Genomic DNA, 15300 nt, shown 5'->3' on the forward strand with positions numbered 1-15300 from the left:
TCACGATATTTGGTCTAGCTTCAAGCCGACCGCTCTTTCTCGATCCTGTGATTCGGAATCCCTTTGTAGGTTAACTCTTAACCGTACGTAGCATGGCCATGCATTTTCGGATCCGATCACTCGAGGGGCCCAGAGATATCTCTCTCAATCAGAGAGGGGCAAATCCCATCTTGATTGACCATGTCTCACAGCATGCTTCTTGACAAACCCGAAAGCTACCTTTATAACTACCCTGTTATGGCGTAGCGTTTGATAGCCCCTAAGTAGGTCGATCCACATCTTGAAAACATGCGACAATCGCAGGTCTAAGGACAAAGCGTATATGTTGTTTAAAGAGAGAACTACTTCTCGTGTTGGGTCAGTCCTAGCACATGTCTCCACATGTGCCCACATTATTAGTTCAACATCTCCATGTCCATGACTTGTGAAACATAGTCATCAACTAACACATGTGCTAGTCTAATATTCATGTGTGTCCTCACATGAACTCCGACTAGGGACAACTTTAGAATAACCATACAAGTAAAGAGTTTCACACACAATTCACATAATTGCAAATCAATTCAAGTAGCCTTTAATGGATATTCAAGGAACACAATACAAATCATGGATACAAATGGAATATCATCATCTCTATGATTGCCTCTAGGGCATACCTCCAACACGCTCCACCTGTGTTGGCTTTACTAGATTTCAGTCAGCCATTTTTATTGGAGGCAGATGCAAGTGGTTCATGCATTGGAGCAGTACTTATGTAGAATGGCAGGCCTGTATCCTTTCTTAGCAGGACATTAGGATAAAAAGTTGCAGCTTCTTCAACTTATGAAAAAGAGGCAATGGCTATTCTGGAAGCTTGGAGAAAAAGTTGTCATTAAAACTGATCAGCAAAGCTTAAAGTACATTCAAGACCAAAGATTGGTTGAAGGAGTTCAACATAAATTATTAATCAAACTGTTGGGATTTGATTACAGAGTTGAATACAAAAAAGGAAGAGAAAATAAGGTAGCTGATGCCTTGTCTAGAGCTTCTCATTCTCAAGAAGTCATGGGCATTTCCTATGTTGTTCCTGCTTGGATGCAGCAAGTGATTGATAGTTACCAGCATGACAACCACTTCGTGGATCTTCTAACTAAACTCAGCATTGATCGAGCAGCAGTTCCAAATTTTTCGTTGCACAGTGGGGTGCTCAGGTACATGGGAAGACTTGTGATTGGAGATGATAGCCAATTGTGGGGTGCTCATATGACAACATTCAGTGGTCATTCAGGTGAAAAAGCAACATATAAGAAATGCAATTGATATTTTATTGGCCAAGCATGCAATAGCAAGTCAAAGATTTTGTGAAGAACCGTCCAGTGTGTCAAATGAATAAGTTTGAACATATTCCATACCCTAGACTTCTAGCACCATTAACAGTACAAGAATCAGCTTGGACACATGTTTCCATGGATTTTGTGGAAGGATTGCCAAAATTTCAAGGTAAAGATGTAATATTGGTGGTAGTTGACAGATTCACCAAATATGCACACTCCATTGCCAGCAGTCATCCTTATATTGCACAAGACATAGTCACTATCTATCTTGATAATGTATTCAAGTTTTATGGCCTGCCTACAGTCATGGTCACTGATAGAGACCCCATCTTCACAAGTTCAGTTTGGCAATCCTTGTTCAAGAGTCTAAAAGTTCAGTTGCACCTATCTTATGCTTACCACCCACAAACTGATGGGCAAACTAAAAGAGTCAATCAATGCCTAGAAAACTATTTGAGATGTACGTGTTTTAGAAGTCTCAAGGGATGGTACCACTGGCTGTCATTAGCAGAATGGTGGTACAATATAGCATTTCACACATCCCTCAAATGACCCCTTTTCAAGCATTATATGGATTCCCTCATCCAATGGTAGCAGAAGTTGTCATTCCTGACTATCCAGATTTGTCTGCTCAAGAATAGTTACGGAACAGAGAAGTGGCCAATCAAGTCATAAAAGATAATCTTCTCAAAGCTCAAACACGAATTAAACAACAAGCTAACAAACATAGGACTAATAGAGAATTTGAGGAAGGTGACATGGTCTACTTGAACATTTAGCCCTACACACACACACACATACTTGTTTGAGAGCTTACAAGTGTCTTAAGTTGCATTCTAAATACTATAGTCCCTTTAGAGTTCTAGCAAAAATTGGCAAATCAGCTTATAAGATACTGCTACCAGAAGGTTGTCAATTACATGATGTTTTCCATGTGAGTCAGCTGAAGAAACATTTGGGTTCACATGTAGTTCCTAGCCTAGAGCTACCTCTAATTGATGAAAAGGGCACCATCAAAGTTGCTCCACAAGCTATCCTTTAGAGGAGAATGATTCCCAAGAACAACGAACCAGTTGTGCCAGCTCATCCATTGGATCAATTTGCCAAAGTCAGAAGCTACATGGGAAGATGCCACCTTCATACGCAAAATCTTTCCTTTCTTTCATCCTTGAGGACAAGGATCTTAAGGAGGGGGCATTGTCAGGAGCGGCAAGACCTTTAGCCATTCAATTGTGCATTCAGTTCCTTAGTCAAGCAAGGAGTCCACAAGTCGGCAGGCAAGTGTAATGCTTCAGCGACTTCATTGGATGCCGTCCATCAAGCATTGGAGGGTCATCGTCAACTTCGACTCCATCAGCGTGCCTGAACCAATTTACTCTCTATTTTTAGTTGTTAAACAATGTTTGCTTATGGTAATTCCTGCTGAGTGGCCCATGCTATTTGGGACCGAGTTTTCTGCTATAATAGGCATCAAACAACATTTATCTAAACCCTAGTAGCTGGTAGAGTAGTTAGCAGTAGCCTTGTCGTCTCTCTGGTGGCGACTGTATTGATTTCATCTTGTTCATCATCGATTCAGTAAAGTACCTGCAACTCTGCCATCGATTGTTTCCCCTGAGTTCCCTTGACAGAGCGGCAGCATGGTCGTGTAGGAGGAAGGAGGCCAAGGAGGCAGGGCGTGATTGCCGCGGGCGTGGAAAGAGGAGAGGGGCAGCGTGATTGCTGAGGGTGGGTTGGGGTGGGTACGGCGGGCGGGTACAATCGGCAATCAATGAGAAAAAATCGTTAGAATCGCAAAAAGTATTTTCTAACATGCAAAAAATTGTCCTCCCCTACCTCCTTTCATCCATCACTTTGGTAGGGTCGGTCCTGACAGGTGGGTTCTGGATGAGGGGTAGGGGAGTGTATCTCTTGGTAGGTGGTGTTTTCAAAAGAAGTCGTTCTTTATAGTATAGATATAGAATCAAAGAATTTATTTATTTCAATCTCTTCATGAGTTGTGTACTCAACCACCCATTATTACAATTCTCAACCATAAACTAAAAATCTGCCAACAAATAGCTCCTAACTCTAACACCACCTCATCAAAGATACTGAATAACAGTAGGCAAACCGCACAATGATGAATACGGACCAGCTACTAAGAGGGGGCTCATCTACCAATCCTTCTTCTTCCTCCTCCTCTCCTTCCTCTTCCTCTTCTTCTTATCTCTTTTCTTCTCCCTCTCCTCAATCTATGACCAAAAATTGTTGAAGGGGCTCACAAGGTATCCATGGGTTGTGAGCTAGTAGGGGGGCTGATGATGACCTGTTCATCATTCGCAATCTCCCTCTATTTCTGGCCGACTCGGTGCGAGCCTGGCTGGAACACATCCCCTCAGGTCGGATCCGTAACTGGAACGACCTGAAGGAGATCTTCATGGGGAACTTCCAGGGCACATACATGCACCCTTGCAATTCCTGGGACCTCCAGAGCTGTCGCCAGGGGTCGGACGAGTCCCTCCGCGATTACATCCGACGTTTCTCCAGGAAGTGCACCGAGCTCTCCAACGTCGCAGATGCCGACGTCATCGGAGCTTTCCTGGCAGGAACTTTCTACCGGCTCCTGGTCCACGAGCTAGGATGTAGGGGCCCGTGGACCACGGACGAGCTCCTCAACATCGCCACCAGCTTCGCCTCGGGCGAAGAAGCCGTCGGGGCGATCTTTGATCGTTCCAAAGGCAAGGCAAAGCGGGAGGAGGATGCCGATGAGGGCACCTCCAACTGCTAGCAAAAGAAGAAGAACAAGCAGCGGTGCGAGGCTCCCATCATGGCCGTTGCTGAGCACAAGCGGGGGCAACCGCCCCCTGAGGGCACCCCCGGCTTCTTCGACAAGCTTCTCGAGGGACCATGCCCGAACCACGAGTTCCCCGCAAAGCACGCCTACAAGGACTGCAACCTCATGAAGAGGTATTATGTAGGCAACCCAGTGAAGGGCGACTGGAGATGGAAGCCTGAGGAGGACAAGAAGGATGGCGAAGAGAAGGAAGATGGCTTCCCCAACATGGATGGCTGCTTCATGATCTTTGGCGGGCCGGTGGCTTACGACTCCAAGTGTCACTGGAAGCTGGAACTTCGCAAGGTCTACGCGGCCGAACCCGCCACCCCGACTTTTCTCGACTGGTCCAAATCTGCCATCATCTTCGACTGGTCCGACCACACGGGGCGTCTCCTGTAGCCAGGATGCTACCCGCTCGTCGTCAACCCCATCATCGGCACAAAGCACCTCACGAAGGTGCTCATGGACAGGGGCAGCAGCCTCAACATCCTCTACGCCAAGACTCTCGACACCATGGGGATCAATCGCTCCCGCCTCCGGCCCAGCGAGGCGCCATTCCACGGCATCGTGCCAGGGAAATGGGCGATGCCTCTCGGGCAGATCGATCTACCCGTCACTTTTGGGACTCCTTCCAACTACAGGAAGGAGACCCTCACCTTCGAGGTGGTAGGCTTTCGCGGAACCTACCATGCCATCTTGGGGCTACCATGCTACGCTAAGTTCATGGCCATCTTGAGTGCGATGTAGAGTGCTGCGAGTACGCCGCAGCCATCACTTGCACGAGGCAAAGCAAGAGATGGGTGCTTAGAAACAAGGGCTGCTGGACAAAGTATTCACAGGTAAGCTCATAGGCAAGTGATGAGTACAAAACATGGAAAGGTCAGTATAGCTTGAACTACGTAGTAAGGTTTTGTACTAAGCATTATTAAGTCACGGTAACTAAGTACCGGTAACGTTTAATAGATAGAAGTAAGTAACAAGTACCGGTTTAGCACATATGGGTCACATAGGCATACCGATAGGATAATAGGCTTGTACGCAAGGTCAAGTATAGGCTAGAGAGAAAGACCGGTATATGTTTATGTTGAGAAGAAATGCATTGTTTGATTTTCGAAGCAAGTAAAGGCGCGCAGCGAAAGGCATGCATGTTTCATTTGCAGGTGCTGCCGGTCCAGGGCTCTTCGGCTGAGCTTACTAAATAAAAGAAAGCATGGCTTGGTTTATGGGAATCGTAAATAGACGAAGTGGTGTTTTTTCCTTTCCTTGAGGATCTATGCTTTTCATGGCTCTCTTTCTAACGTGGATGACAGGTTTCAATTCAAATAGTGGATCAGTTTCTTAATAGCCTTTTCTAAGTGCTTTTCGTTGCCTTCTTCTTATCTTTATGTACCCAGGAAAAAGAGAAGAATATTCACCATTACCATCACCAGTATCACCTCCAATGGTTGGCGTCCCTTTAATTGTCATTTAGTAGTAGATAGGTTTGTTGAGGACATAATCTCCCGGCCTTATTCATGCATGATAAAGGTAGCCTTTCATAGTCCAAAGCCTTTGTGTGCTTTTGTATTGAACTCTTTTCTACAACGTTGAAGGATTGCCTTACGGGATTAGCAATGGCTTAATAAAAGGATTCAAAAAGGGCTTCTCTTAGGTCCCATACTAGATGACCACCCGGAACTGGATGTACTTGTACTAGAACATTTGGTGATTACCCACCGGGACTTCCTACTAAGTATTTGACACTTCCATCAAGACTCTAAAGTACTCAATCAATGCGAATAGCAGGAATGGTACTTGCAAAAAAAACATATAGGACCAGAGAAATGGGTTAGAGGGCTTGGCTTCTTTCACAGTGCGTACCTCTCTTTCTCTTCTTTCTCGCTCTGTTCTGGAAACTAACTACTTCTCCGGAAGCAACGTCAACAACTTATGCAAGAAAACTCCTCCTTTCGTAACTACTTTTCGGTAGAAATACGGACTTCTTCCTATCAAACTGCTTTTGCCCAGCAATAATAGGCAAGACTTGATTCAGGTCAATACAATACTCTTCTTCGAACTTGCAAGCTTGGGACACAAGCGTAAACTGAAAAAGAAGTAAGACCAGGTACACTGCTAAACATAAGTATAAAGAGGTGGAAGGCTGGCTGTGCTTGTGCTCACCTACAGGTCTGTCCTAGCATACAGTATCGAAAAAGACTGTCTCTTATTTGTGATTTGTCTGAATCAGCGTATATTAACTAATACTACTTTATCCAGTCAATAATTAATTGAAAGGTCGTCTTTAATTAAAAAGTGCATAAGCAAGCAAGGAACGGAAGGCATGCTAACTACACTACTAGAGTCAAGAAATAAAACTACACTACAAACCAAACTATTTGAGTAAGAATCTATTCTTTTTGCTTATTCGTAAGCGCATGAAGAAACTTATTTCACTCTAGCAATGAGCATAAATAGTTGACAACATAGTTGTATTAATTCTTTCTTTCCTCTTCCTACTACATACACGGCTATAATCGTTATATATTCGATTCTTTTCTTTAGACTCTTCTTTCTGCATCTCTTTTCTTTCCATTATGAGTAAAAGGGAACAGCAGTGGCTCAAGTATGTTCATTGGTATCATACTGTGGCAGTAGATCCTGGTGTCTTTCTCTCAGCTTTCTGAAGCACCTTTCGTCTCTCGTAGCTGTAAGGAAGGCAAGGAGAAGATCCGCATATTGTCCTTCTGGGTTCTCTTTATGATGAGGTTGCTAATAAGGGTGGGTAAAGTAGTCCCAATGCTTTTTCCCTCGGTAAGGAACACTTATGGCATCTAAGGTACGCAATTTCTTGTGTTCGCGTTTAGCTCCTTGAACAACTTTGTATCATTCGATACCACTAAGCAGCGGTTAATCGGACATTCCAGAGAGTGAGAGGTCCTTCGGGAAAGAAGAAGCCTAGCCAAACATTGAAATAAGAGTGCCGTAGAGAGAGATCATTTAGTGATTTGATCGTCTAAGATGAAATCACATAGTATACGGCCTATAATCTTGCTTCTTTTGCATTCAACAAGAAAGAGAATTGGTAGTCCACCATCATAGTACCTGAGTTTGATTGAATAGCTCTATTTGTAGTCTTCTTGTTTTTGAGAAAGTGCTCTAGACATCGGTTCATCCCGAGCACCACATAGTTTCCAGATGCAAGCAGGCGGGGAAGAGTTTTTGGTTCTGAGAGGACATTCTTTTGTTATTGAATTTAGGATTGGGAAATTGATGTATGTCAGTGAAGAATGCAAGTTGACCAATAGCAGCTATGAAGAACAGCACCTGTGCAGTATGTCATTTATAACGGATTGACCTTGAATAAGCCATTGAAATGCTATCAAAAGATAGCTCTGTTGATAAGTTATTTGAGTTCTAGATGTCTACAACTTACCACACTCGTTTTCCCTTTGTATCACCCGCAGAGCAGACTTCTTTTGTCTAAAGCTGAAACCTCTTTCTTCAGTGAGAAAAAAAGGTTGTTCTTTGGAGGGACATCCCTGGCTAAACAAGTTCTTCGGGTTTTTGCTCTGATGAATGTGACGGCGACACCCTGAGCCTTATATTTCATAACATTTGTTACTAAACACGGTAAGGTCATGTGTGCTTTATGACCAATAAATAAGAAGCATTCAATTGTGGTGGAAAAGAGTGAACTCTCAGAGAAAAGATCGCCGTCGTGGAAGTGAAGAATTCCAGAACGATAGATTCGACCTAGAGCGCTATCTGGTTATAAGTGTTATATGCTTTGAAAAGCCAAAGGAGGAGTTTTCATGAAGAAGAAGCTTATCATACCATGAACGAATCAACAACCATCTGTTAGTCACACACAGTGTTAGCTTTTAGTTTGAATCATAGATAAGCCTTCCTTAAGTGTAATTTGGCTTGGTTTAGAATGTTGCAATGGAATACCAATCTACCGGATTTGACAAATCAAGTAGAACCGCGTAGCTCACACAGCGGGTCTTAGAGAGGAACCACAGCAGTCTAAGGGAAGAAGAAAGAAAGCATACTAGGCTAGCCTCGAAATTCATTAAGATTTTGTTTGATCTCCAAATGCTATAACTAGCAATAAGGGCTAGACATCCTAGAATCAAAGTGCACAGGTCTCTAAATCAGTATAATGTTGATTTTCTCAGATGTTCTCTCTTATTTAGATACGAGAAAAAATAAAGGTTATTAAGCCGCTCACTTGCTTAAGAAAATATTGATTTAGTGGATACCTCCCTCGTTCTGTGGGATAGGGAAGACTGGATTAGAGAAATACGAATGAAAGAATTCATTGTAAAAAACAACAATCTATTAGGGCGTAGTAGGTATACCAAGCAAGCTCTCTTTCTTCTTCAATGAGAACCGGGTAATTGTGCTGTTCATGCTCCTGATCTAAGGCACTCTCGCTGTTAGCAGTTAGAAGTCTTTTAAGAAGCAAAGGAAATTGGTGCTATCTCTTCACTTCATCAACAAAAGGGATCCACAGCCTACATCATTCATTCAAAGTATTTTTTCTTCCTGACCATACCGTTCTCGGGGATCACTCCACATCAAGATAGAAAGAATGCTACATCCTACTCTCCTATTCAATGAGGAAGAACTCACACAATCCAGAAAGATGAGTTGAAATCGATTACCCACTCAAAGAAGCACTCAATACTTTCACTACAAGCCTATGTGAAATAACACCATGTTTGTCCTAAGCATTCTATACTTTTCTAGATGACTTGAACTTGTTTCAGAAGTAGGGCCTAAGCAAGAAGAAAATAACAATTGATAAACTACTTTCGAAAAGACAATAGCCAGGTAGCCAACAACATAGATTTGCCACGGACAAGGATCTTGCCACCTTATTGTGAATTCCCTTTTTTATTCAATTGTGTACTCGTTCCTGTTGTTGTGCCATTAGTGACTTGAGAAGACTGTGTGAAAGAGAGCACGATGCCGACCAAGTCACAAAATAGGTTCTCCCGATTTCAAAGTAATTTGTTGATGCTTACACAATAGGTAGACCCCACTCTTCTCTTTTTCTCCTATCCGCCTTGCCTTTCTTCGAAATGACACTCTCTTTTCTAAGTGCGCTCTTTTGTAGTACCTATTAGTAGAAGATTAGCTGGAGTCATTCTAGTTAGAAAGTATCATATACGCTTTCAATGTCTACTTCAAAGCCGAAGGAGGAATGGAGAGAGGGAAGCCAGCAGATAAAGATGTGACTAGTCAACTAGGTGAGAAGTTGCCTAAGCTCATTTTCAAGAAGTCGTGGTCTGTGTTTGAGTGTGAAAAAGTTTGCATCCCTAAACCTGTACTGAGTAGGGTTTGAGTAGGATCTCTCTCCATTGATGAACACTCATCAGTAAATAAAGAAAAGTAATCTGGGTTGTATCACATGTATCACAATAGCTCCAGGCATGTATCATAAATCAGATTCCCTTATCCTTGACCTGCGGCCTTGTATTAAGAATGGAATTTGGCTATTTCCTGCTAAAAAAATGGTTTTAGCAAACCCGCATATGCAGCATAGAACCATAGATGGTGTATAAATAATAAGAGCTATAAGAAGAGGCTTGCTACTTAGGTATTAGAGCATTACAGCTACAACTACGGGCAGAAGCATCTAAAGCGCTATAAAAACCAGAATGCTGATGACTGTTAGTGTTGTGAAGAAGCCCATAGAAATACTATAGCGTAACAGTAGATGTAGTAGTAATTGAACAGCGTATCCTGTGCGTCATGGATCTTGAACCTCTCGGCAGCGTTGAAACACTAAGGAAACTTTATATGTGTAACCCCACTCTAAAGCACTCTAATGGAATTGTCGAAAATTAACATCTTCTAGCAGTAGCGAGATCTTTTTGATGAACATTAGCGTAGCTTATGAAAATACCATTTTTTTTTTCGAGTATATCGTTCGAAAAGATCATTAAGGGTGGCCCGGAGGAAGAAATTCAGAATGATCAAACAATTGATAAGATGTAAAGTAATAGCAAGAGTCTGAAAAGCTTCACCAAGTCGTCAATAGGTGTTCATAAGTAACAGGTCCTATAAAGGAATGGTTAAAAGAGTAAAAAAAGGCCGAAGGACAAAGGAGTGCAATATAAAAAAAGCATAACATGCTATAGATGCATGCATCCATCTTTAGTATAGAATTAGCGACGGCCGAAGGGCGAAGCTTTTGCAGAATCCCTCTTAGTGGTGGGTATATCTAACTTAATTGAATGGATCTTTTTTAGCGTGGTATTAAGGTAGTTAATGAGTCACACTTGATATAGTGTTGAATGGTTGATATATGTTGGCAATGATAGAAGACAGGTTTATCTCAAAATCCCCACAACCAACACCATTGAGCAACGACATTAGGTTATGTATAGCTGTAAACTTGTACTCCCAGAAGCGATACATGGGCTTAGCCAACTTGCTCGCATCACCCTTAGTTAGAGTGAAGTGTAGTTTTGAGAGACCGTGGGATGCAAGCCCAGGGAAGAAATTCGCCTGGGGAAGAAACAAACGAGCGACGAAATAAGGCTGTATGAAAGAGAAAGCCGATAAGGCATTTCATTTTTAACGAACATTTTTCATTTTTGACGCTCCGGAGAAGATGTGCCCTTTTAATTGAATCAGTGCTAAAAATTGAAAATCAAAAACTCAAGGCGATACATAAAAGGGAAGTTTCGCTTGGGGGTATCGCGTGGGGACAAACACATGGGGACTATTATCAGCCAGCCCTTTTTCTGTTGATGCGAAAGAAGTGAGTGGTCTTAGCCTTTATCCCGCATTGTAAGAAGGGGTTATAAGCAGATGTTACAAGCAAGAAAGAAGAAATAAGATATCTATCACCTAGTCTAACTCTCTGAAGTTGGAAATAGTCAACGTTGACCATCTTAATCTTATAGAAAAAAGCATTTCTTACACTAGCTCTTTCCTATTATTTTTTTACCTCACTATGCTGTCAGTCAGCCCAGGGCTTATTCGAGGAAACATTAGCTTTTCGACACTAGACGATTTGCAACACATAATTCGTTGTTCACGAGCAACTCAATAGAATAGATTCCGTAGTTTCAGTATCGACTTGCCTGTTGGCAAAGAATCGGAAGTTGTACACCACACCTTTTGTAGTGAAAAGGTTTCTGAAAGCTCTTTCACCCAGCCCGCGGGTAATCCCTTACTGAGCCTACTCAAACAATCTCCCACCCACGTCAATAATTTGATCTCCTATCGGCACCACTTTCTCTCAAGGTCTCTCCCTAACTAAGGACCAGTGGCTCAATTCATCCTTTCGGTCTACGCGCTTCCAGTAACAAGGTGTTTCAATCGTTGTATTTCTCACAATTTTAGTAATAGAAAAGCGGATATAAGGAAACGAACGCATAAGCACACGAGTGCTTAGTAGACTTATTGGTTGAGCTTTGCCCTTCCTCTCGGCAAATTAATCCATGACTTCTTGTTGGATAAGGAATTCCCTTATTCTGATGGAGAAAATGTTGGATTGACTTAGGGCCTAACATTGTTTCCGAATGGTGCTGAAACAGAAGTCTTAGTAGTCAGCAACATTGAATACCTTAGAATGCCCCCAGAAAGGGTATAAATAGGGCTATAAGTAGGCCGTTTGCTATTGCAATAAGGGCTGCTCGCCTTTCCTTTTGACGGCTTGGCTTCCTATCGCTCCTATGTAGTGGTCGGCCTTAAAAGGAGTCTTCCTACCATACCATCATGCATGCCTATGTTATAGTGCGTTAAGCTTCGCCAAAAGCAAGCAAGATGATGAAGCGAAGCTTCGTAGACAAGGCTCGTTCCGTGCTTGACTTACGAGCTCGTGTAGTAAGGCCTCGCCCTACTTCAATAAGGGCTTATGCACTCCACTCGTAAACGAGCGTTAGAGCTTTTTGAGCGAGCGAGCGAAGCCTTCCAGGGGCTTCCCCCTTCCCTCACCCGAGAATTGCATTTCCGCTTCAGCTTCCCCGGTTTAGTTGGTTTGGAGGATTAATTGATTGGATACCCAATCCGCATAATCTTTCAAAGTCACTGCTTCTACGACGATAGGCGTAAAGGCATGATTAGTTCCACAAATCTCACTGCACTGACCATAGTAAACTCCTTCTCGTTGTACCGAGATGGAGGTAAGATTTGAACGACCAGGTACAGCATCACATTTGACACCTGAGGAAGGTACAGCCCAACTATGAGGTACATCAGCGGGTGTTACAATCATACGTAGATGAGTTTTGGCTGGTACAACCACTCTATTGTCAACTTCTAATAAACGTGATTGACCCAATTTTGGATCATCTTCTGGAATCGTATAACTGTCAAAAGTGAGTGACTGTTCATCGGAACTGTTATAGTCCGAATACTCATAAGGTTGGGTCGACGCCCGCCTCCCCCCAAACTTGACTTGCAAGTTTCCCCGCAAAAAGCTCTCCACGCCTACTCTTATTTTAAAAGAGCGCTATTCTTCTTTAGTTAGGTGGTTCTCCCCCCTCTATGAGACCGTAAGACCCCGGTGGAATCGAAGGCCCGCTTACTAATAGGAAAGAGGGGACCCTTTCTCGCCCAGCCCTACCTACATCAGTGAAGCTGGAACCGAGGAAGACAATGTTCAACACACATGAGAAAAAAATGAAGGTATGGGACGGCCCAGTTCACCACGAAAAGCGAATTCGATCCTTTAGTAGTCTTCTTTGTTCGAAAAATGCGCAGTGGAAAGGGATGCTAGTCGGCTTTGGCGAAGTTGTAGGCCCCAATAAATCAGATCAAGAGTGATTCCTCATCTATCCTGTCAGGGGCCAAGTCGAAGGCTCGAGTATAGATTCCCTATGCTCATGTGAACGGCCGGCCCGTAGATCTAAAAGGATCCTCCATAGGCCTGACCGGAAAGTATGTTTGAAAAAAAAATTCGTTCATGAGACCTCGAATTCCCACGTTCCAGCCTGCATTATGCCAGCTGGTCCCACCCCCTCTTGAGTCACCCTTATCTAAAAAAAAAGGACGGAGTCTATCTAGATCATAGGATCACTGTATTCAGAGGTCAATTCTCTTTCTTTGACCTCCCACCGTTCACGACATCCCTTGCTTCTCGCAAGAACGGCTCCTCGGTGGAGGAGTAGAAGCGCTGGTCCCCTTCGGTCAAGTGCTTGTGCGTGCTCTTACCTACCGTAGGACCTCCGTCCCCGAAGCGAAGAAGGAGGAGCAGGAACAACAGGTTGTCCTCTCTTGGCCCAGTAGTTCCGCAACTACTACCGTGGTTGTTGCCAACGGGGATCCCCCATTCCGAAAGGTAACGGGGCTGGCCCTTAGGTCCAAAGTTGTATGCCACTGCTGTGGTGCCGATAGATTCACTACTGAAGCCCCGTTATCGGACATTGCAGGCTTAGCATCTATTTTTCGTATATCGCTCCACCACACCGAGAAGAGGTATGTGTACCTCCAGCAATAACAAGAATGGAACCATAGGCTCCTATGCTGGGAGCATTTCGGGGTATAGGTCTCTCAACTCCCCGTTTCTGGCATGCTATAGTTCTTTTAGTCTCTCGACGACGGGAATGGGAGATGACCGGTAAGCCAGATGCTTCGCGAACCACCGGTACATTTCGTTGCACTTAAATCACCCTCGTTAAGAGGCGCACTCCGATACCATTGATGTCCAATAGCTTTGATAGTAATGGCTGGATCTACTAATACCCCGTCCATTGAGTATAACAGAGCAAACGATGGTATAGCAATGAACAATGGAATGACACTAGGAAAAATGGTCCGAATAATTTCGATAGTAGTTCCATGAACAATCCTTTGCGGGATGGGATTAGTTTGCTCGTTGAAATGCCATAAAGCGCGAACCAACATCCGTGATACGAAAACCAAAATCAGAATGAGGAAGAAAAAGATATCGTGATGTAAGTCAATGATTCCTTGCATCATAGGTGTTGCTGCGTCTTGAGATCCTAATTGCCATGGTTCTGCAGCATCACAAAGAGCGATTGTGAGGAATCGACATTCTAATGAACGAAGAATCATTGGAATTTCCCATCTTTTTCAGCTCAGCTCCCAAAAGAGAAAGGGAGACTTGGATTTTGGTCGTCGTTGGTTCTACCAACGAAACGAAGAAGTTCAAGATTGTCTTTTTCATGCGGAACCCTCCCCATATTAGTAAGCGGGCCCACACCTTTGTAACCCAAGGACAGACGAACACAAATTGAAACAACGCAACCGTACTATCTATTTACGATAATTTGATTGCTGACAACACGACAACATCACGCTTCTCTTTCTTATTCTTATTTATATAACTGTCACTTTACCGGGCCGGAAAAGTGACACCGTCACGTCTCAGGGTCGTATGCCTGGAACAAGAAGGGTCGTCGTACAATTTCAATTTCGGCGATTACAAAAAAGAAGGAGGCGAGCTCCCTATCCCTCTTTGTCTTTCCACTTCCCTCGTTCAGGAACAAACACTTCGTAAAATTCTTTTGAGTCCCGGCCCGGTTTTTCCCCACTAACCAATTACGTTACGACCACTGAACAAACTTGGTTGACGAACATGGTTTATGCGCCGCTAATCTAGCGGCTTGTCGAGCATTTGACAAACTCACACCATCCATTTCAAATGGGATTTGTCCCGTGGACACACGAGCAATCCAACCCGTAGGATTTCCTTTTCCTCTTCCCATTCGAACTTCTGCGGGTTTCCCCGTAATAGGAAGATCTGCGAAAACTCTTACCCATATCTTACAATTTCTTCGGAATTGTCCGCTCATAGCACGATGGAATTGTCCGATTGTAGCCCGACGCGCTGCTTCAATGGCTCGATATGAAAGACGACCAGCTCTACTACTTTTGGTGCCATATCTTCCAAAACCAAGTTGTGTACCATCCGGTTCGCGACCCCTACTACATCTGCATTTACTATATTTACTATATTTCGTACGTTTCGGATATAGCACGTCCCCTCTTATTTTGACTATATGAGATCCGCACTTTGACACCTGAAATTCCGTTACGAGTAGATACTTCCGCAGGAGCATAATCGATTTTCTGGTTAAATACATTACAAGATGTTTTTCCATACTTTCCGCATTCAGTTCTAGCTATTTCCGCACCCCCTAATCGACCAGAACAACAAATACGTATCCCCTCCACCCCTTTTGGCATTATTAAAGGAATATCCTT

At 43.5% G+C, this 15300-nt stretch overlaps 1 protein-coding gene across 1 annotated transcript; it reads right to left on the minus strand.

The window, feature by feature from the left end:
* Positions 1 to 9045: 9045 nt before the first annotated feature.
* LOC117865664 (cytochrome c oxidase subunit 2) lies at positions 9046 to 14638 on the minus strand. The gene is made up of 2 exons (XM_072295403.1): positions 13761 to 14638; positions 9046 to 12528 (listed from the first exon to the last, which is right to left on the minus strand). The coding sequence occupies exons 1-2, from the start codon at positions 14146 to 14148 to the stop codon at positions 12101 to 12103; spliced, it is 816 nt and encodes a 271-aa protein (XP_072151504.1). The 5' UTR covers positions 14149 to 14638; the 3' UTR covers positions 9046 to 12100.
* Positions 14639 to 15300: the final 662 nt, after the last annotated feature.

This window comes from Setaria viridis, chromosome 7 (assembly GCF_005286985.2).
Source record: "Setaria viridis chromosome 7, Setaria_viridis_v4.0, whole genome shotgun sequence".
In the NCBI taxonomy this organism is placed as follows: Eukaryota; Viridiplantae; Streptophyta; class Magnoliopsida; order Poales; family Poaceae; genus Setaria; species Setaria viridis.